Source organism: Crotalus tigris, unplaced genomic scaffold (genome assembly GCF_016545835.1).
Source record: "Crotalus tigris isolate CLP2741 ecotype Arizona unplaced genomic scaffold, ASM1654583v1 scf7180000024433.1590703, whole genome shotgun sequence".
NCBI lineage: Eukaryota > Metazoa > Chordata > Lepidosauria > Squamata > Viperidae > Crotalus > Crotalus tigris.
Window position 1 is genome coordinate 8660 of NW_024100600.1, and position 23219 is coordinate 31878.

Sequence of the window (23219 nt, forward strand, 5' to 3'; positions counted from 1 at the left end):
CAATCTACATCTCTGGGTGTATCCTTCTCTCTCTCTTCTGTTTCTACTAAAATAATGCATGAACAGCTCTTTTTTTTTTTTTTTTTTAAAGGTGGTATTGCATCTGGCGGTTATCTCTGAATGAGAATGGTGATTTGGGGATTTAGATCTTACTAAATCCTTTTCTTCCCCTTCCTATCAGAGGTCATGACACCGCAGCCAGATGCTGAAAAATTCTGTTTATAAGCAAACTTGCTTCTCAAGAGATGTCGTTGTTGGATGCATGACATTTGTGTGAGTGTTATGCTTGTGGTATTCAGCATCTCTCGGTTAACTTGGCAGATATAAAAATAGCTTTTTAACATCTGGCCAGCTGTAAGGAAACAGCTGGCCAGTGACAAATAAGGGTTTGTATTGTTTGGTTACAAACATCATGCAAAGTTGCTCCAATGACATTACTCAAAAGCATCCATCCTGGGATTGGTTTGGTCAGTAGGGACCATTTTTCTAATTGAAGAGGGATCCTAAGCTTGTGAGCGTATGTAGCGTGAACCTGAGGAAGGAGATGTTTGCTGGATATTTAAAGCAATTTCTTTTTTTATTGCTTTGATTCATAACCACCCTGTCTTGTCCACAAGCATCAAAATAAGAAGAAATAGTAAGAATCAGACCCAGAGATGTGTGGATGAAATCTCAAAGCTTATTCTTATATGGAATATCAAGGTTTTGAAAATCTAGGAGGACCAGAGACATATTTGAAACAAAATGAGAGAATTATATGTTACAATAGACCACTTTAAGTAGCCCATGCTTGGCAAATGAGGTCTTATTAAGCCTTGCCTTCTTTTTCCTCTTTTCCTTATCTAGCTATTCAAATAAATGGATTTTTCAAAAATGATAGTACTTTGAAGAATTAGTCACTTTCTTGACGCCCTTCATTCAGTTGTGTTTGTGAGTTTGGCCCTCGGTTGCAGAACGAGGGGAGAGAAATAATATTCAGAATTATAGATTTGGACCTCCAGATTAACTGTTAATTTCTAGAAAACATTTGAACAGCACATTGGAAAAATGAAGTCACAATTGGATGGATTCAAGGTAATCAGTGAACTGAGAAGGAAGGTTAGGGCCAAGGGGGAAAGTCCCACTTTCCCAGCTGGAAACTTTGCTAATTAATCTGGAACCATTTTTAGGTTAATAAAACAAAGCTGGGGGAAAAAAATTAGCTCCTGCCATGGAGTTACAAGGTACGTGTGCATCTCTTTCTCTCACACAGATACAAACACACCTTCCCTTCTAAAAGATGTTCCCAATGTTATTACTGGATTTCAATAATAATGCAGATTATCATTTAATAATTAAGTAACCTAAGTAAGGTTCACATTAATTTTTTATAATAAAAGATGGATCACTTCTGTTTCACAGCAGTGGTTATGACATGACTTCCTATGCTTCTCCAGCCTACTGTTCTCCAGACCTGGGCAGACTTCTCCTCTCAGAATCTTCAAGTTGCAGAAATCTAATCTGGACACTGGGCGTTATCAGAGGTGGGGAGATTTGTGATAAACCCTGTGAACTTTTCTTTGTTTTCCAGAGAGCACGCAAAGCACAGTGTCGGCCCCAAATGAAATTCAGGCCAACCAACCACAGGCGCTTCATTATGCTTTGGCCAATGCCCAGCAAGTCCAGATTCACCAGATAGGAGAGGACGGCCAAGTTCAAGTAGTAAGTATTCATTCTTGACCATCTCTTCTGTGCTCTACAACTGCTTTAGGCTCACACAGTTTAAACTTAGTTTTTCCTTTGTTCCCAAAATACGATTTCCTAAGGTTTATGTAATTAAGGCATGTCCACATGTGTTTTGGAAAAATCAGTTTTCTGGTGTGGTCCTTGATCTGTGTGTGTGTGCATGTAAAAATATATCATTGAAATTAGGCTCTGCAGTCATTGTATATGCACGCATGAATTTGCATGCCGATCATTGCTTTTCATTGTCCCATCCCGGGCAGGATGCAGTCTTGATGGATTGACCTAGCAATCCATTTGCCTTCATTTTTTCCAAAGTGCTTTCTGAAGAATTTTTTGACATCTGTTGGCTGAATTTCTTCCATGTGTATATGGTTAAATTTGTGTATATAAGCCCAGTTTATAAACATTGGCATTAAATTCTTTTCTTTAAAAAGTTTAAGTAAAGTTAACACTTTGACCCCAAAAGATACAGAAGACAGGAAGTTTAAACACGAAGTGTGGCACTTCAGCTGTTCTTAAAGGATCTTCCTGGTAAGGCATGGAAAAACTGGAATTGGGGTCCATAACCCAAAAGCTCTGGATCGGTTGCAAACAAGGTTAGCTTGTCTTAAAATTCAAGGCAGTATCATTCTTCCACATCTCCACTTGTACATATGAAGGACTCCTTTTGAAAATTACTTGATTTAGACCTTTTCTATCTGCTCAAGAGAACCGACAAAACTCAAACTAGACCTTTTGTCACAGCCCAGGACCTGTTTTTAATCCGTTCCCCTTCAAAGTCTGGGCAAGATCCCTTCTTGATTACTTCAATCATGCTTCTGTTCCATATCTATACCAAGCAGACAGAGAAGTTTTCCAGAGCTTTCTTGGGTGGAGAGATAAAAGGAAAAAGATCTAAGAACATTAATGATATATCAGGTGAAACCAAGGGAAAAGAGTCACCTATTTTGGCTTTCTGTGTCCCATAGTGATGCAGCAGCTGGCAAGACAACCAGTAACCAACTAGACGCATCTGGAAAGTCCGGCATATAAAGATACAACGATGACTCTTTTGTTTATTATTTATTTATGAAACTTATTTGCTCCCTACCTTGCATCCAGCAATCTGGGCAGGCTCTTTTCCGCTGCTGTTCCACAGCAATTCCTATTTAGTACATTTTTTTGGGTTATGTTTTCCCATTTAATATTTCATGTTTTAAATTGCAGGTGGTTCAGCTTCTGTACATGGAACTTATGTGTTTATGGGTTGCAAAGGGACACATAGATAAAAGAACTTGCCTTTTCTGGCTGTTCTTGAAGAGTTCCCTTCATCTGCAAACAGCACAATTCCTTTTTTTAACCAAAGCAGGTCTCTGATGGAGATTTGGTATTTGGAAGGGAAGGCAACTTGCTTATAATTTCAGCCAGGATTGGCTCTGTGGTCTTATTGTCATTTGGATATTTGGTCCTGCTGTTTCCCCGCTATAAATAGACAGTTTCCTTCCAAAGGAAATGAAACTATTTAAAATAAGAGGATCAGTATTTCTTTGAAGTTCATGTGAAATTTTTAGTGCTTTATAAAAAAAAGAAGGTCTTTGACAGACTTCCTCATGGATGCATTTAATCTTGGGCTCCTATGCAGCAGCACAAAATGAACCCAAAAGAATTTTAAGCAGTCAAATTGCAGCTAGTTGGCCAGCAGATAAAGCTCCATCAGAGCCTGGGTGTAAGTTTTTCCCTACTTCCCTTGACCATTCCCCCCCCCTTTTTTTTCCCAATCAGGTAGCAGTTGTACCACTCAGTGATCTATCACATCCTTTTTATTAAAGCCTTCAGGCGCAATTCTCTGCTTTCGTCAGTTGGCACAACGTCCCTCAGGAGCAGCTGCAAAATTATTTTCCAAAGCACCAGAGGGCAGGACAAGAAACAATGGATGGAAAGTAATCAAGGAGAGAAGCAACCTGGAATTAAGGAGAAACTACCTGACAGTCAGGACAATTAACCAGTGGAACGGCTTGCCTTCAGAAGTTGTGGGGGCTTCATCACTGGAGGTTTTTAAAATGGTAGAGGGTCTCCTGCTTGAGCAGGGGTTGGGCTAGAAGACCTCCAAGGTCCCTTCCAGCTGATTGACTGAAAGATCTGAGAATTGGGGCTGTTTTGAGCTCAGCACTAGACTAAAATCTGAAAGAAGAGAGCAGCGTGTCCGAACTTCAGAGGCATCTTGTTTTTCAAAATAGCCCCTGCCACAAAAAAAGCAACATCGACTTTAGGTTAAATCCACCTGTAGCAGAACTTGTCTAAAGCGCCCGATGGAAACCTTGAACATGAATGCAATTGGTGCTTCTGCAGATAACTTGCCCTGAAGAACATAAGGCTTTGGGTAGGGATAACAGAATAACAGAGTTGGAAGGTACCTTGGAGATCTTCTAGTCCAACCCCCTGCTCAAGCAGGAGAAGACCCTATGCCATTTTAGACAAATGGATGCCCAATCTCTTCTTGAAAACCTCCAGTATCGGAGCACCCACAACTTCCGAAGGCAACCAGTTCCACTGATTAATTGTTCTTGCTGTCAAGAAATTTCTCCTTATTTCTACATTGGTTTTCTCCTTTCCATTAGTTTCCATCTGTTGCTTCTTGTCCTGCCCTCTGGTGCTTTGGAAAATAGGTTGTCCTTCTCTTCTTTGCGGCAGCCCCTGAGATACTAGAAAACAGCTGTCATGTCACCCCTAGTCCTTCTTTTCGTTCTTCTTTTCAGGAGAATAAGGAAGGTTCAAGCTATATCCAAGTGGATATTTTCCCGGCAGTAGAGCAGGAGGACAACTATAGCTTTCTACAAACATGTTAATTATATTTTTCCTGTTACCACCAGAGTTAGAAAATCCCTCGATACTGAGAACAGTAAAAAAAAAAAAGAATAAAAAGTAAACAACCTTGGAAAGTTAGTTGTGTACCTCCCTGAAGTGAGCTTTCCTTCTCTTTTAGCAAGAAATGCTGATTTCTTTGTGCTTCTTTGTGCTTCTCCCACCACTGAGCATTATTGTTTTAAACTGGCAGTATTCGTAAGGTTTTGACTAATGCTTCTTGTGTTTCTTCTTTCTTTCTTTCTTTTTAAATTCATGGATCCCACAGGGTCATCTCCACATAGCCCAGGTGCCACAAGGAGAGCAGGTCCAGATCACGCAAGACAGCGAGGTGAGCCTTCAACAGACTATCTGGAAGGAGAAAACTTGATCTAGAGTCCTTTGTCTTCCATGTAGCTGGAAAGGACAAGAAGCATTAAGTGGAATGTGTAACGCTGTGAGGAACAGCAGTGCCCTCCTGTTCGCCTCTTGGGCCACCTATGGAGAAGAAACTGTACCGGGGTTCACATGCACCTGTAGTTCCTCACTAATTTTAAATTGAAATAGGATGGTGGCCTATGTGTCAAATCCATGCTGATTTATTGAGCTATGCGCATTTTATAATGGGTAGCAGGGGCATGTTTTCCTGCTTAAGTGTATTATTTCTGCTGAGCTATATTACAGGCAGTCCTCGATGTAGCTTAATGACCATCTGAAGTTACGACGGACTCAAAAAAATTACTTACAACCTGCCCTTGAAGTTACAATTTCCACATCACCCTCCATAGTTATGTGATTGCATTTTGGGCACTTGGCAATAAGCCCTCATTTACAGCCGGTTGCAGTGCCCCACATTCACGTGATCACATTTTGCAATCGTTTTTGCTCTTTTGCCGCAAAAAAAGTCAAAAGATGCCTAGTGGATAAAATAGGTTTGCGCTTGCAACTGTGTGGCTTGCTGAATGACTACTATAGCCCAATTAACGACCATGGTAAGACGGTCATAAAATTGAGTCAGTAACTTGAGGACTACCTGAGTTTCTGTCTGGAAGCGAGTGTGTGTGTTTTGTTTATAAAGATAAAACAGGAGAATAAGAAATGTCAGAACAAGCCCTCATGCCACACAATTTCAAAATCTGCCTGAGGTTGTGGACAGACTAAGCAGAGTGACTGAGAATCTCCTGATGTTAAAGAAAGACGAACACAAGGAATGCAAACTGCAGGAAGAAACGGCTGTGTTTGCACACCCCTATGACTTCAGAGGGAGTAACCTTGGATGTGAAGGGAAGCAGGATCAGGTCCATCTTTTATCCAGTTTAGATAGATAACATCTGGATAGGAACTAATTCTAATTTATAGTCTCTTGGATAGAGCCAAAGTAGTTGTCGACAGCCTCATGTTTATAGCAAGTATGAAAATTGGATCCCCTTATAACTTTCTTTTTATCTTCTGTGTGAATATTCTTTAGGTGAAATTAATTTTTTTTTACTCGGGTTTTGGAGAGATATTACTAGTTACAGTGAAATGGATTTTTTTCCCCTGCATTCTTCATACTTCTAGATTCAGAAACTTCTCCAAGAACGGATACCTTTATTGTTCCTTAATGGAGTTTTTGTTTGCCTGAGTCTGAACTGTGATAAAAGAAAAGATCCACAGTGGAAATACCAACATTAAAGTTTGCAGATGTTTTACCCATTCAGAAAGTTGGACTCTGGAATGGCCAGAAGAATACCCTGTTGCTCCGCTAATTTTAGGCTGAGAGAAATTTTAAATTCAGGAATGTCTCCACATTTGCAGATAAGATACATGGCTAGCATGTAAAAAGCTTGTCCTGTTTATTGTTTAGCAAGTTTCAAATGTTATCTCCAGGAGCCCCTTCATATTCAGAGGCAGTAGAAACCCTATCCCTTTTCTCCTTGCTAAAAGTCTTGGCATAGAAAGAGAAAAAAAGAGAGAGAAATTGAGAGTTGTCTTGAATACACCAACACAGCTCTAATTAACATTGCAAAAGCATAATTTTCTTTATAGGAGCAGAACTTTTGTTTGGGGTAAAAAAGAAAAATCACTTGCATTAAATGAGTGCCTATGGAGGTTCTCAGTCCTCCATGTCATGGTTGTTCCAAAGGTGCTTTTTCAAAAGGCAACCGGACTTTCTTGCTTTTCCTTGAAGACGTTTTACTTCTCATCCAAGAAGCTTCTTCAGTTGTATCAACTAAATAAACCCATTTCTTTCTTTCACAGGGTAACTTGCAGATCCACCAAGTCCATGTTGGGCAAGACGGCCAGGTAGGGCTGCTGCTCTGCTTTTAACATTTTAGTTCTGCTGCCGTTGGTTAATGCAAACCATTGGATTCTTGCAATTTCCTAAAACTGGTCAGAATATAACTTTTTGTTTTAATTTTGGGAAGGGTTAATAGTTAAGCTGATTTTCTGGCAAACGTACTTATCTAATATCCTCGTGTGTGTTTATCTTAAATTTTATGGAGTTTTGGTTTCCTTGTCACTGGGCTAGATTACTCTTTCCTTATCCGACACTGTCGGCATGGACAGAAATGTGCAAACTTGGAGATGTTTGTGGATAACAGGCATTCGACTTCAGCATTGTGAGAAAGAGACATTTTCCACGACCTCCCAGGAACTGCAGACACTTTCTCTCTTATACACATGGTGATATGGCTCGGATTGTGGATTGGGAGACCCTTTGCTTATGCTGGGACCCCACTCTTCCAGGGTGGGCAGGCCCCTTTGCTTTAAAAGCAGTTGACCTTTAGGTTTCATTGCAACATCTACCCCAATCCTGATGGCCAACAACATCTGGTGGCAAGGAGTCCACTTTTTCTCCAAAGACTATCTGGGGATGTCTCTTTTCTCCCTTCTTGTCTACAGATTGTACATCAGTTATGAGGTACTTTAGGTTTGTTAAAGAATCTTAAGTTTGTTTGTTTGTTTGTTTGTTTATTTATTTATACCTGTATGATTCTTACAAATAAGGCAAAGGACATATCCAAAACACCTTCCTCCTATTTTCCCCACAATCACAACACTGTGAGGTGAGTTGGGCTGAGAGAGAGAGTGACTGACCCAAAGTCACCCAGCTGGCTTTCATGCATAGGGCAGGACTAGAACTCACAGTCTCCTGATGATTGGCCCAAAGGCACCTGGACCGCTTTCGTGCCTCAGGCGGGACTAGAAGTCGCCATCTCCTGTGATTGGTCCAAAGTCACCCACCTGGCTTTTATGCCTAAGGGGGGACTAGAATTCCCAGTCTCCGGTTCCTAGCCTGGTGTCTTAACCACAGGACCAAACTGGCTTTCTTCCTGCATCTGCCCCCAACGTCAGCCTTCCCAAGAGTCCCTGAACTCCACAATCTATCACCAGTGGCTCTTTCTTCTGCCTTTGCCTCCTTGAATGTTGTGTCTGGGTGACTCTATTGGATTGATGTCTTGTTTTTCTGGCACGCTAGACGAGGGCAGTGACAGAGGAACTCTTGTTCTCTCCACATGGGTTCTATTAGCCTGAGGTTTCGTGTTTCGGTCCCTGTTTAATAGGAAGACCAAAATGTAGAAATAATTAAACTTTCTGTTTGAACTAATGTAGATGATGAGAGTCCACGGAATGACGGGAGGGGCTTGATTTTGGCAATAGTAGATTCTCAGAGATTTTGTTCTCATTGCCTGCTTTTCTCCCTCTTCTGATTTCCCATTCTTTTTCCTCTTCCAGCTCTTTTCCTCTAAAAGGAAAAGTGTTTCTCAACCTCGGCAACTTGAGGAAGGGCGGACTTCAGCCCCCAGAATTCCCCAACCAGCGTGCTGGATGGGGAATTCTGGGAGTCTAAATCCACTCTTCTTCAAGTTGCCGAGGTTGAGACATGTGGAGGGATTTTCAGAAATGCCTCCATTTTGCTCATTGCCTACTTCCGGCTTTTGGCAAAACCGCAACGTAACAAGCAACCAACAGCTTTAGTTTAAGGCTGTCAAATCATATTGGTCCTGGGACTGACCCAGCTGATGACCTACGATCGTAACGGACTATGGTGGTACGTCGAGCGCTTATCTATACTGGGTTTCTAATTGGTTTTCATTGATTTTGTTTGAGATGGGTGGCTACCCTTGAATAAATGCAATAAGTGGCACCAAGCCTAATGGCCGTGTCCTCTCTCTGTTGGACTCTTGGCTGGTTCCAGCAAAGGTGGCCCAGGAGAAAGGCCCAGCTGGTCTCGCTCGCTCTGTGGTGCTGCCTGCCCAGCAAGAGCTGGACGGGCTGCTTCTCTCCCCAGTGCGTAGAATTGCTGTGCGTAGATTGCTGGAAGTTGGTTTGTGAACTACAGGTAGTCTCCACTTACAACAGTTCATTTAGTGACCATTCATCATTACGACTGAAAAAAGTGACTTAGGATTGTTTTTCACACTTACGACTGTTGCAAACTCCCCGTGGTCACGTGATCAAAATTCAGACTTTTGGCAACTGACTCATATTTACGACGGTTGCCATGTCCCGGGGGGAAGTCATGTGATCTCCTTTTGCGACCTTCTGACAAGCAAAGTCAATGGGGAAGCCAGGTTCACTTAATGACCGTGTTAGCAACTTAACAACTACAGTGGCTCAGTTAACCATGGGGAGAGAAGTCGTAAAATGGGGCAAAACTCACTTAACGACTGTTTTGCTTAGCAACAGAGGCTTTGGTCTCGTGGTTGTAAGTCAAGGACTGCTTGCCATGTGTTCTAGTGACCTCAGCACTCTGTCGGGAACATCCCTGTTTACTTCTGGTTACAGGACAATCTGTGCATTTTAGGGAAAGGCAAACGGAAAAAAACCAACCAAGCTAACCACCCCAAGCCCCCCCCCAAAGATTCCTGATATCCCCATCACCCACATCTTATTTTAATCTGTGTTTATTTCTAATTAGCTCATGCCAAGAGGCAAACGTGCCTGTTTACACAGAGGTCCAATTTTTCATGGGAAATCTCCCTCCAGCCCGACTTCAGTATGAGTTTTCCATGACATGGATCCGTGTTCTTCCTTCCAACTTGTGTGTCGCCTTTTATTAGTATTGTCAGAATCCATCGAATTGATTGGAGTCCAGTTGAGATCTGGCGTGACCCAGAGTCACAGGCTTGTGGCAGTGGGGGGGGGGCACTCCAGCTTCAGCGTTTTTGAAATCTGATTTGGCTGATGTGAAGGACTGATAAAAGTTTAAGGAGTGCATGGACTCGGAATAGTTCTTGGGTTCAAGAAAAAAGCAACCAGACTTCTTTTTTGTGACTGAAATTGCTTTCTGGACACAAATATCTGTTTTATTCTTCTGTTTGTGCAATAGTGTACGGCTGTCAGATTTAAATCGAACATCCTACAGGAATTTTTTACAAAAAGCCCCAGTGATATATGAAGCAGCGGCCTCCTTGTGGAGATCCTTGGCACAAGGACACTCTGTGTTTATCCTTATTTAATTTAAGATCAGCACACTCCACCCCAAACTTCTTCAACCAGAGAGTATCTGATTAGACTACAGCGTTCTGCTTTTTTCCCCTGTCCAGTGAGGTAATCTTGACCTCCGGTCCTGTGAGACACTCAAAAACATACATGGGCTTTCAAAAAAGTGTTAGGTTACAGGGCTGAAACAGTTCAAACTTTGCAGCTTAAAAACCACTTATAAATAATGGAGTTGGAGGAACATGTATATGGAAGATTCTTGCAGTGAGTGTTCAGGAGGCTAAGTGTCCAAGAATTATAAGAATACGTCATTCTGTTTTTATGTCCTAAAAATGGGTGTCCTCTTACAGACCCCACGTTTGTGTGTAGGCAACCATTTCCCCAAACTGGAAAACTTAAATATCTTTTAACATGGCAGTGTTGATGGAATGCACTCATTCCAACAATCACCAAAAGAAAATTCAGCCGAGAACCAATATATTAAATATATCTGTCCAAATGCCTTCTTAAAGGGACACTTAAGAAAAAGAATAGCATACCTCTGCAGCTAACAGTGTTTTTGAGAAAATAGTGATGTTGCTCAATATGCAAATAATAGTGGCTTTCATTCTCTTTTCGGACAGTGTATGTTTGGTTTCCTATCCAGATAGAGGGGTAATAATAATATCTTGCCCCTCTGCAGTGTAATCAAGCGATAATATTTCTTATGTTGCATCTCAGGCCTCCTGACCCAATATTTGGGTATGATATAGACATGAGGTCTCTGGGTCCAACTGAGGACGCTGCTGGGAAAAAAAATCTTTGGTGGGGACACTGTTTGAGATTTGGGGAAAAGGGAGAGGCAATTAGGAAGACAAATCCCAGACCTCTTTTGATTTTTTGGGGTAAGCTAACTCATATTAAAAGGACAGAGGCCTTCAGAAGGGGATTTTTCCCACCCCACCAGTGACAGAGATGGTGTCTCTCTTTTGTGTTACACTTCTGCAGCAGCTACGCTGTGCACTCTCCTTCTGTTTCAGAACATCTGCTTTAAATAATTGAGACTCAGAAACAAACAAGATAGTTAGAAGAACAAAAAAGTGAGCCACTAAATATTATACACTGGAAATCCAAAAGTTGTTCTTTTTTTTTTTTAAGTGCCAAAGCATAGAAATTAATATCAGTAGTACTACAAGCAGGTCTTGGTGGATACGGTTGATCTTCACCCATCAGCCTCAGCTAACATGGTCATTGGTCTAAGATGGTGAGGGTGTTAAGCGGTAAATAGGCTGATACGTATTAAAGGGGGGACTTTTTTTTTTTTTAGATGGAATAGATACTTCCGGTTCCAGATATCTGTTTTTATGATATCCACCATATTGTCCTTACTGCTTGGTTTTTCTTCCACTGAAACCTTTTCAATGAGGATTAAGGATTTGTGTGAGAGAATCTTTCTATTGCTCTTTGACACCTGATTGGTAGTGTAATCCCATCAGTCCCCTTGATGGCTTAAAAAATCACCAAGAGGTTCTTATTTAAATGTTGTTCGTAGCACTTTTTCGCAAAGTGAAAAATTTCAGGCACTACTGTAATCTTCTTATTAACCTTTAAGCCCGTCTTCAATCTTAATTACATCTTAATACTTCTAAATAAAAACGATGGAACCAGGTTTTGAGAAACTACAATTTTTGTTTTCATCCTTTCTCCCTATATAACCTTCCTACTTTCATTTCTTGGTAACTTTTTGACGCCAGAAAGACGTTAAAATACAGTCACTACATTTTCTAACTCACAAAGTCTGGGCTTCAAAGGTTACCCAGCCCCAAGCCTTCTAGGAAAACAGAACCAAGCCATAATTCATTGTGATGTCACCTCAAATATTTTTTACTGAAGTATCTTTCGCCCCAGGCAAAGATCTCTTAATCTTCCACATTTCTTTTGAGATATGTACATATAGAAGATACATATGGGACAGATTTTATTTTTAATGAACAAGAAAGCTTCCTGCATTCTTCCACGTGCCCTGGAGAAACTCTGCTGTCCTACATGCACATAGCTAGTTCCATAGACAGCATTCACTGCTGTCTATCTAAGGAGCCATAGTAGCGCAGTGATTAGAATGCAGTATTGCAGGCTAATTCTGCTGACTGCCAACTGTCAGCAGTTCGACAGTTCGAGTCTCACCGGCTCAAGGTTGACTCTATCCTTCCATTCTTCCGAAGTCGGTAAAATGAGGGCCTGGATTGTTGGGGGGCATAGGCTGGCTCTGTAAACTGCTTAGAGAGGACTGTAAAGTACTGTGAAGTGGCATATAAGTCTAAGTGCTATTACTATCTTTAATTGGGTGAGCTTCCTGAGTGACGAAGCCCATGGAATATTCTGGAGTGGCAGAATAAGTAACTTTTTGGAAAGGGATAATCCTTTGCTAATTTGTTTCTCATTTTAGGGGCATTGTACTGAGAGGATATATCGGTCCATAGAAATCCCGTCCACACAACCAGGAATATTAACAGTACTTTGAAGCTCTCTTCTTTATACGAAGTCTATTCTGTTCTTTGTTCGCTCAAATCTTGTTTTAATATTACTGTGGACTTAATAAGGCAAGATGTGATAAGGCACAATAATCTTTTAAATGAATGGAAAATCATTTTCTTTGCTTTCCAAAGTGCTTTTCTCGGCCCAGGTTCCATCTCTTTACAAATGTGTGCATGTAATAAAAACTCCCCTCTTATAATAAAAACTGTCCGTTTGTGTTTTTCTTGGGAAATCTCTAAGTAATCTTTTGTGTGTACTGGCAGAATTTTCTCATTCTTAAATGTTAATCATTTGTGAGGATCAGATGATCATTAGCCTCAACACTTTTCAGTAATGAGGTACAGCTCCTCTCCTTTTACCCTCAATGTCTGAACCTCCCCCTCTCCTTTTTAACTCCCTTTGCAGCTGACTCTATGCTTTCCCGTGCTTTTTAGTGCTTCTGCCCTGGGTGTCCACTTTCTCTGCTTTCTTCACATGAGAAAGCAGCCGAGCACACATTGTACTCTAATCTTTTCAGGCTGGGATTGCTTCCAAGATGCAGAGGCACATCCGATTATTTCCCTAAACTGTTATGAATTGTACCACCCTGGGGCTGCTGTAACAGCACCAATGCTTTGCCCAAATCTGACCTGTGCAGGAGGACCCGTCCATCGGCTGCTGCTTTACTGATGTAGCAGGAAGGCGGAGTGAGCAGCCGAATCGCTCCTTCTGTGAGTTTTTCTTGATTGACATTTTCGATCTTGGAAATGGCTTGGCAGGTAACCAGTGAAGAGCCTCTGGCCTGAGCGAGTCTTTTCAGTCGACTTTCAGATTCTCTGCTTTCGCCACTGTCTTGTGCTCCTTTAATGTTTGGGGTGGCTTCTACAGTGGCCCAAATCCCAATTGTCACATTTTTGTTTTTGTTGTGCCAGGACGCCTGAGTTTGGCACCGCACAGTTTTGAGGATGCTCATAGTAACGATTTAAGACAGGTTTTGGTGCTAAGATAATAAGGCTACTTTTGCTACTTCCCAGCCATTTGTGTAGAAAATCCCACACAACTTTATGATAGTTTAGGTGTGTCATGCAGCATTGCCTGTGTTCTTATATAGCATGTTATTCTAGGATTCTATGTGATATCGTGAAAGAATTTCAGTGAGGAATGGAATGGCAGAACTGATGCACATGACAAGGAAGGGAGGGAGGGGAGGGGAGGGGAGAGACAAATGAGAGGAAGGGAGACATTAAAGAAAGAAGGAAAGAGAAAAGGAAAGCTATGGGAGGGATGGAAGAAGGAATGAAGGCCTTTTTATTTATCTAGGATCAGTCTCTGATTTGCTGATCCATATTGACACGCAGCAAATGCAAGGTTGTGGTGGTTACGGTCTCAAGTGCTCATGGGACTAGCCAGTTGATCTTATTGGTTAAAGACTGCGGGGTTTTCTTCAAAGCTAATAAAAGCATACATATTCCAATTAATTTCTTTCACCTTTTTAATGTCCAAAGTCGACAAATCCTGATTTGAGCATCCAAGAGACTCTAGGGATAATATTTCTCATGAAATAATTGGGATATTTTTTAATGCAGGGGAGGTTGTTTGAGACATGGGAAATGTTTTCTTGTTAATTAAAATATAATAGAACATTCTGCAAATGAAGAACACATTTGTCTTGAGAGGAAAGATGGGCATCAGTTTTCAGCCGTTTGCCAAGCTAGACATACTAGGATTATATTAATTGATGTACTGTTGCTTATTTGTTCAATTTTTTTTTAAATTCTGTGTATTAAAATTATTTCTCTGCCAAAAGAGGGCAAAGAGACAGCATTCTTTTTCTTGCAGAACAGTGCTTATTTCATTCCTACGTAGTGTACTTAATAACAAATTTTTTATAAATCATTTTAATGTCTCTTCCTCTCTTCTTCTCCTAGTGCTTCTATAACATTTTGAAAATATTTGTGTATAAAAGGAAACCAAAAACGAAAGAGACTGCTTACCTCCAGCCCCATTTTATTTTTTAAACTGCTATCATGTTTTAGTTGACTGTTTGATGACAGTTTAATGAAAATGTCCATGGAGATTCTCAAGCATCCAGTTTCATGATTGTCCCAAAGGTGCTTTTATCCAAAAGGCAACAGGACTTTAGGTTTTTTTCCCCCTTGAAAACGTTTTGCTTTTCATCCAAGACGTTTCTTCAGTTCTGACTGAAGAACTTTTCCACACCCATTTACATTCTGATTCAAGTGACTCTGAGGATACAGATAAACCCCCAAGTGGCCTCAACAACTCTCAGAGAGCTAACACCGACCTGCAGAGGAGATGACTGCAAAGGGAATAAATCCTTCCATTCCCCACGAGAACTGAAGAAGCTTCTTGGATGAGAAGTGAAATGTTTTCAAAGGGAAAAACCAGGAAAGTCCAGTTGCCTTTTGGGAAAAAAAGCACCTGTGGGTCTATTTGGAATGGCATGAAGAGGCTACACTAGTTTTGAAGAATTTCAGCAACAGCCAGCTTCTCCTCTGCATCTCAAGAGTTCTAAAATGTGTAAGCATTGTAGCTTTTTCTCCAGGATAGCATAGCGTATGGCCTGCATGAAGCCAACCATAATCTCTTCTCATTGTTCACCCATCATTGAATGTATTGTCTGGATCAGATCAATAGAAGAGAGCTTGCGCACTGGCTGGGGAATTCTGGGAGTTGAAGTCTACCCACCTGAAAGTTGCCAAGGTTGAAAAACACTGGGGTAGACAAAATTATCAGAAATAGACAGTGGGCAGGAATAGTTGAGTGATGCTTAGGATGCTTTGATGAAGACAAATGGGCTCTTCAGATTATTTCTCCATTTAGCTCAGGATTCCACCCTGAAAACTGTAATTTTTGACTGGCGATGGCTTTTGCAGCTCCAGCACAGATTTTCCATCTCTCTTGCCTGATCCTTTTCACTGCATACCCTTGGACTGAACCCGGAGCCTCTGCACACCAAGTGCTTGGCTGCTTGAGAGCATTTTCCCTATTCTACCAGATTTTCCATCGCTTTACCCGTGAAAAAAATGAAGCAAAAAAACGGAACCATACTTCCACATTCGTAGTTCTGAATATTTTGTCTGGAGTGCTGCGAAAGTTTACAAGTTGATCCAATGCGGCTCTCTACATATTAAGACAGAGCCCTCTTTTGTAGTGCTGTTTAGATGGTTGCCTTGAAATACAACAAATTTGTCTTGGATGCATTTCAGGAAGGATTCTGTTGGCAAACTTAGGAAGGAAGTTTTCTTGAGACTTCCTGTCATAAACTACAAAAGTTTGACCAACAAAAGTCAAGCACCTGGGGGGGCCAAAATTACTTTTTGGATGGAGCAGTTTGGCCACCGTAGGAAATGATTACATGAAGTCTCTTTTTACAAAAATTGGAGTGGAAGAGCACTGCCATTTGTATTCCTTTGTCCCTCTCCCAGCTGTTGCATATTGACCTGGGTTCAACAGTTAACATCCTCCAACTGGAAAGTAGAATATTACAACACTATAAACTTGCTATCAGATGTCTTCCATGGTGACCATCCATTGCTCCAGAGAGTTTGTTTGTTTATTTCATGCTGCCCCATCTCACTTGACATAGTGACTTTGGGACAATATAATCAAAAGTAGAAAAGGCAATTCAAGGCAATTAAACAATTAAAAAAAAGGAAAATAGAAAAACTAAAAACCAAGACGATGGGAGGCCTGGGGACAAGGATCTTGTCAATCCCATCGGCCACCCCCATCGTAGGCCAGGGGGCAGAGCCAAGTTTTCAGGCTCTTCTGGAAGGTCAGGAATGACAAGGCCGACCTCAACTCCAGCGGGAGAATATTCCAGAGGGCCACAGCAGAAAAGCCTCGTCTCCTGGATCCTGCCGAGATTCTTTGGCAGACAGGATCAAAAGTAGGCTTATTCCCCTGGAATGAGTGGGGTGAGCTAGTTCCAATGGGGAGAAATGACTCCTCAGATATCCTGGACCCATGCTTTAGAGATATCTTTATCATAAAGTTTTCCAAAATAGCAGTTGGAGGGAGCATCTATCATCAATTCGATAGAGAATACAGGTTTACAGCATAAATCTGCTCTTCCACTCCATACAGAAGCCTAGAGCCTGAATCCACGTGAATCAGGGAGTTCTGTGTAATTAATCTGAGCTTTCAAGAGAGAGAAAGATAGATACTAATTTACAGATCAGTGATATTACACACACTATGACTTATCATTAAACTATCTAAAAGCATCTGACTGTCCAACCCAATCATGGCACCTCAGTAACAGCCCCTAATTCTTTGAATGTTGTTTTTAGTGGAAGCATCTTTTGGGTGGGCCCACCTGTACAGCAGTTCCACATGTTTATTGGAGAAAGTTTTGGGCTCTGAATCAAGGTAATTCTGGAACCTGTGAACTGTATTTTAAAGTTAGCTTTCTTTATTAATATATTTACTTGTATGACAGCAGTAAATATATATTGTTGGTAGCCATTGGAATGGCTGTGGACACTTTGACTTGAGTTATTGAAACAGTGTTCGACAGCGTGGGACTCTTACACAACAGATATTCATGGGAGCCAGTTGCTTGCATTACATTTGGGAAAAAAGCAAACTGTTGCTTTAAAAGAACTGTGTGGTCTTCAGTCCAAGCATTATATTTCTTCACAGATTGTTTTTCTAAAGCTGCTACCCATTGCAGGATCCTAAAAATTATCCTCCAGCGGCAAACTCTTCCTTTATTTTTAGACATTTGGCTGCCTGGCTGTAAGATGTTTTTTTGTTGACAGTCTGAGATCCAGCTGGGTTTGCTATCCTCCCGGAATAAGCAAAGATGGAAGGGGCAGCTCCATGTTTTATTTGGTATTTCAAAAATTGGCTTTCTGAAAATCATAGGCTGGATTTTAGAGGAAAATGCCCAGGTTGAATACTCTTATGACTATCAAGTTGCTTTTGATTTATCATTGGAGTGCACACAAGGTTAGAGCAAGGTCTGTTCCTAGAGTCAAGAAGATCCAACAGAGTGTCACCACAGCGACACATTCTTTCATTCCTAGACCCACAAAACCCACCTGCTTGTGGTTAAGCAGGCTTAGCTGCAACAACCTCAGGGAAGGAATGAGAAAAATGTTTATAGTCAAGGGCTGCCTTCTCCGAGGGATAATGACAGTAATGGTCAGGAGCAGAGTCAAAAGTAGATGTGGTCATCCCCATGTGGCTTGTGTTTCTCCGCAATTTGCTTTTCTCTTTTCGAACTCCTTTGATCACGTCCATTTGGGGTGTTCTGTGGTTGCAAAAAGGTCACAGGCTCAAGATCTGCCCTTATCTCTAAAGCAGTGGTTCTCAGCCTGTGGGTCGGGACCCCATTTGGGGTCGAACGACCATTTCACGGGGGTTGCCAAACAACGCAGCCCGCCATTTTTTCCCCTTTTCCTTAGCTGTGCTACTCCCTTTTATTCTATTGGCTTTTGAAAGCCAATAGAATAGACTCTCTTGAATAGAGTCTAATTCTATTGGCTTTCAAAAGCCAATAGGAATTGTCCAGGCTGTCTCTGCCCTGCTGAGCCCGCCAAAAGTCCCATTCTACAAACGGTGCTTCACCAGTTGAATAGTCCTCGACTTACGACCGGTTGGGGGTCGCGGCATTAAAAAGGTTGAGAACCACTGCAAAGGAGGAATCTCAATGGATGGAGCTGCGCAGGCAGTCAAGGGAAGCCAAAGGTCCATCGTGGAACCTGTTTAGATATGAGGAACGTGCTTGGCTTCTCCAGTGCAATGACAGTGGGTGAGGTATTGATTTTTTCCTCCCATTTAATATTCTTTATTTAAGGCTATGGGGGCATGATGGCTCAGCGGTTAAAGATGCTGAGCTCGTCAGTTGGAAGCCCGAGTTCAAGACTCAAGTGCCGTACAACGGGGTGAGCTCCCGTTCCATGTCCCAGCTTCTGCCACCTAGCAGTTCCAAAGCATGCAAAAGGGAGTAGATAAATAGATACCATTTGGGTGGGCAGGTAAGAGCTTTCTATGGACCTTGGTGCATAGTCATGCTGGCCACATGACCACAGAAGCATCCTCAGACAACGTTGGCTCCCTCGGCTAAAAAGCAGAGATGAGCACCGTCCACTAGAGTTGTCCATGACTAGACATGAACCTTTACCTTTATTTACTTCTATTTTCTTACCACGGTCAGGATGGGGACAAAGGCTACTTCTGCCCACTTCCTCCAAGAAATGGATCATGAGTCAAAAGCAGGCTTGCATGTTTGCTCAGTGTATGGGGAAAAGGGAACATTTGGGCAGAAAAAGTGGGGGTTCTCTTCATCCCCCCTCTTGTCCCCCTCCACACGGCTGCGGCTGCCAGAAACTGGCAAGTTATCTGTCTTGGAAGCCTGGCGTAAGCCTCAGGCTGAGGTAGCAATTGGGCCCATGGAAATTCAAACATTTTCTCTAAAACAATATTTTTTCAAGTGAGGGTTGCAGCACTAAAGTTGTGCTAATATTTGTACTTTGCAAATAAGCCGTTTCTACATTGTATTTTATTAGCAGTCCCTGGGTGTTCATCCGAGAAGCCATTTTTAAGAGTTCCTAAAGCAAATAGCCTGCCTGGTTTGGGATTGAACTCCAGAAACAACTCTAGCTGTCACCTTATCAACTGCATGGATCAATTAAGGGGGCAAAATAGCTCAGCAGGAATCTTCTTTTACTAATCTTTTATTAATAATTCTTAATTTTATTTGCCTCCGGTTAGCCAATTCATTTGGGTTGTGCCTGTCAATTATTCGCACTGTAAGTCAGTGCTGATATTGGAGGGGCCCATTTAATGTTCCTGTATCATAAAACATGACCTTATTTAGCAGCACAAGACTTTGCTTGAACCAACTGTGACCACATTGAGAAGGACAAATTCCAAAGAACCCTTTGGAGATCCGCTAGTGTAGAAGGTGATTTTTTTTGGGGGGGGGGGGTCCATTATTTTGAAGCTTCCTTGCTGGTCTGGCTATTTTTCCTCGTTCGGTCAATGTGTTGTGGTAAGGAGCTGTGTCATTCCTGGATACAGTCTAGTTCAACCATGTTGTCAAGCTCTTTTCATGTTGTTTCCTCTCATCTCACATTACTAACCTCTGTCCAGCTGATTAGACTGGGACGGGACCACATCGGCTTGGACACAGCCTCTGCGTGTCCTGCAGAGTAGGATCTGTCTCATAATTTGAAACCAGCTTGTGTTGAGATGACTATCACTAGTCTAAAACCTGGAAACAGGGTTGATAGTTTTGCCAGATCCCACAAACATTTGTGATTGGAGTTCATCTCTCTCAGCTTAGAAAAACATAGTGGCTGTTCTTGATGATTAAAATCTCTATCTGATACATGGAGATATGCCCAGTATCCTTGGCCTACTCCTTGGGCAATAAATCAAAGAGAGAATCCTCCAAACCAGAAAAAAATGGTGACTGAGGAAATCTAAGATTCTTCCTTACATAACCTAGCTTCTTTGCAATATTTACAACAAGGTTAAAACATTTCCCCTGGCTTTTAAAACCATCCTTGGAAGTATAGACTGGAAATAAAATATACACACTGAAGCAAATAAGAACAGAGATGATTATATGATTTGCCCAATCAAAAGATTTTTCTTTTTTCTCATAGCTTTTTTTTCTCTCTTGACCCCCTTGGAGGGTGGGGTGGGTAAAGTGTTTTTGATCTTTATTAGGTCAACAACTCCAGGGAGTTGACCTATTTTTATCATTGTGAAATATTTCTTTTGTTGGAGGCACAACAAAATAGGGGCCTTGTAGTATATCTAGGCATCAGTCCTGCATGAAAAAAACCCAAAACACTTTCCCTACTCAGAGAAATGGAAAGTACCAATGGGAGATGGGAAAGGTATAAATGAAGGGTTTGGGGATAGATCAGCTTCAAAAAACATCCCAGAAAAGTCATGTTAAAGATGAGCATGAAATGGAAGATTGGCCCAAAGAGGCCTGTCTTAATTCTGTCTCATGTTTTTGGCCTTCGATTTTATGTGGCCCCAAAGGACAACAAAACAGGGATGGAGAGGGCGATTGACTTGCTTAAAAAGCTGAACCGAGCAGAACTTTGGGTTGGTACATCATAAAAATTTAATGCTGTTATTCTTCACATTCCGTGTCCTGCCCGCTGCTTTGTATTTATATGAGGTATTCAGTTTCTCTACTTCTCTTCAAGACAAAGGTTTACTGTGATAATTAAAAAAAAAAAGCAGAAATACTTTTGCCTGTGAACTTCTCATCCCTCTCCATGGAGTGGATTACATGGACGTGTCTCCATCCTGGCCCGCTCTCTGCTCTAGCTTCTCAGAATGTGTGCACACGCCTTGTCAGTTGTGTTATAAAGTCCTTGCTGCTTAAATAGCATGAAAGGTTCTTCACGTTTGATTTGGCAACTTCATTGAGTGTGAGCAGAGTTCTCAATGTACTTTCCTGTATGGCCATGCACAGCTTACATACCCTTGCTATTCTTCAAATCTTTATCTGGCCCTTTAGACAAGGATTTAATACAGCGTGGCTGAAATATGTTTCAATATCCTTTTATTGTCTTCTGAAAGCCTAGATTCAACCCGTGGGTCGTATGTTATGCAGTGCCTGGAACTCAGGAGCAGGAGTAGAGCTGATCCAGAGGAAGCATAGAAAGCCAGGGGTGAAAAGCTGCTCAATCTGCACATCTGTCCCTCAGATTTGGCCACTTCTTCCAGTCTGAGAGCTTCTTTCTTGGAGGCCGTTTTAATGGTTGAAGCGCTTCCTTCCAGTTAACCAGGCTTCATTCTGTGTTCTCAGATGCCATTTTGCTTCCCGAGTGTTTCTCTAGGGTGGCTGCCAATCCTATGAGGCTGGGATTCCATGTCACCCGAATAATGCCAGCAATTGGTGGGGTCAGGCAGCCAAGTGGGTGGCGTGGCCTATTTTCGCAACAGAGCAGCAGAAAAGAGAAAGAGGCCATTTCAAATGGTGCCATCTTGGCAGGGGATCCTAGCCACACAGACAGGAATTGTACCACAGATGTGGGCATGACTCAGGCCCTAGAAAATCCCGTCCCGCTCTTATTAATTCAGTATAAAAATGCTTCCCACTCCTGGCTGAGAAGACAGTGATGTGGCCCCTGACTTCCCTACTCCAGTGTTCCCGTACATCGTGGTCTCTGGAGGAATAGTGGCTTGTCCAAGGAAGAGCATGTTTGAAAGGAAGGATCTGGGGAGACTATATTGTATCAGACACAGCCAGCAAAAAGGCTATGGGAATATTCCTATAGGGACAGTGTAGATGAAGAGGGAGAAAACATTTCCAATCAGATGTCTGCTTTCCTCGGCTTTCTTGGAGTTACCATTATATTCACAGGATCTGATGGGAGATGATGAAGCCCAGTAGAGTGTAAGGTTAACCCTGCAGTCACGGCAAGTTCCTGTTATTCCTCAGACCCTGCCAAGAGTTTGTCTGATCCCTCCTAGTGGCTCCCTTTCAGCCATTATGTTTTCCTCTCTGGCAGGCCTGAGGGTGTATCAGGAAAAATGTGTGAGAAAAATGTAGCGGGATGGACGTGGTCTGCAAGGCAAGCAGAGTGAAGCCAAATCTGAGAGACATATAAAGGCAACTTGGGACCACTGACTCTCCTGTCAGCAGGCAGAGACGGGAGGAGGAAGGGGAGACTGTGTGTTTTGGAAGCCAGTGGGAGCCCGTAAAAATAAGAAAAAACGGGAGGCTTCCCTGCTGAAGGACCCATGGAAAGGAAAGGCTTATTGTGCTGGAGAAGGATCTTGCACAAGAGGCGTTTCCAATGGCTTTTATTACGTTCTGCTCCATTTTGCTCACCAAGATGAAGGAGTGCGTGTGAAAGAATATTAAAGGTTTTCATAAAATTCAGTCATTCAGTAATGGAAATAATATTCCTTTCGGATTCCAGACAGACACCCCCCCCTCCCTTTTTCTGCACTTTCTGCCTTCGGTACCTCTTCCCACCTCACTTGGATGTAATAGCTTGGAAGAGGTAAAGAAATGGAAAGGAATCTGGAAAGTGAGGTTTATAGGCCATTAGATCCCAAAGGTGTCTTTTCAAAAGGCAACTGGACATTCTTCGTTTTTCCTTGAAGACATTTCGCTTTCTTTTTCTTTTTTTTCCTTAAAGAGGTTTTGCTTCTCATCCAAGAAGCTTCATTCAGAAACTTCTTGGATGAGAAGTAAAACATCTTCAAGGAAAAAGAAAGAAAATCCAGTTGCCTTTTGGAAAAAAAGCACCTTTGGGACAACCATGACCCGGATGAATGAGAATCTCAATAGACTTAGGCCATTACGGATATTTTTACAAAAAAGGAAGGAAGGAAGGAAGGAAGGAAGGAAGGAAGGAAGGAAGGAAGGAAGGAAGGAAGGAAGGAAGGAAGGAAGGAAGGAAAAAATACAGTCTTAGGAATTACACACAAGCATCGCTTATTTTATAAAGAAATGTTTGCTCTCTGAGTGTGAGAAAAATCTTCCTTTCCCATTTCCAAATGCTTTTTAAAACAAATCCAGCAACATCAGACCTCTCTCCTGCATGTGCTGTTGACCACAAGCCTTTAAGGTATGATGATCTAGTTTACATATGAAATCAATCAGCATTACTGCATGGGGAAGGGGAAGCTCAGTTTTTCTCTGGCCAACCTTTTGTGAAATTTATGGGTATGTTTTGGGATGCACAGTACTCACTTTTGAGCCAGCACACTAATGCTGCCAGCATTTCCCCAAAGGC

At 41.9% G+C, this 23219-nt stretch overlaps 1 protein-coding gene across 1 annotated transcript in view; it reads left to right on the forward strand.

Moving 5' to 3' along the window:
- Positions 1–1210: 1210 nt before the first annotated feature.
- Positions 1211–23219, forward strand: part of LOC120302511 (protein BANP-like) — a 45375-nt gene continuing 23366 nt past the window's right edge. The window contains exons 1-4 of the mRNA XM_039331031.1: positions 1211–1223; positions 1571–1701; positions 4826–4897; positions 6787–6831. Of these exons, the coding sequence (XP_039186965.1) occupies positions 1211–1223; positions 1571–1701; positions 4826–4897; positions 6787–6831 (261 nt within the window). The remainder of the gene's footprint in view (positions 1224–1570; positions 1702–4825; positions 4898–6786; positions 6832–23219) is intronic.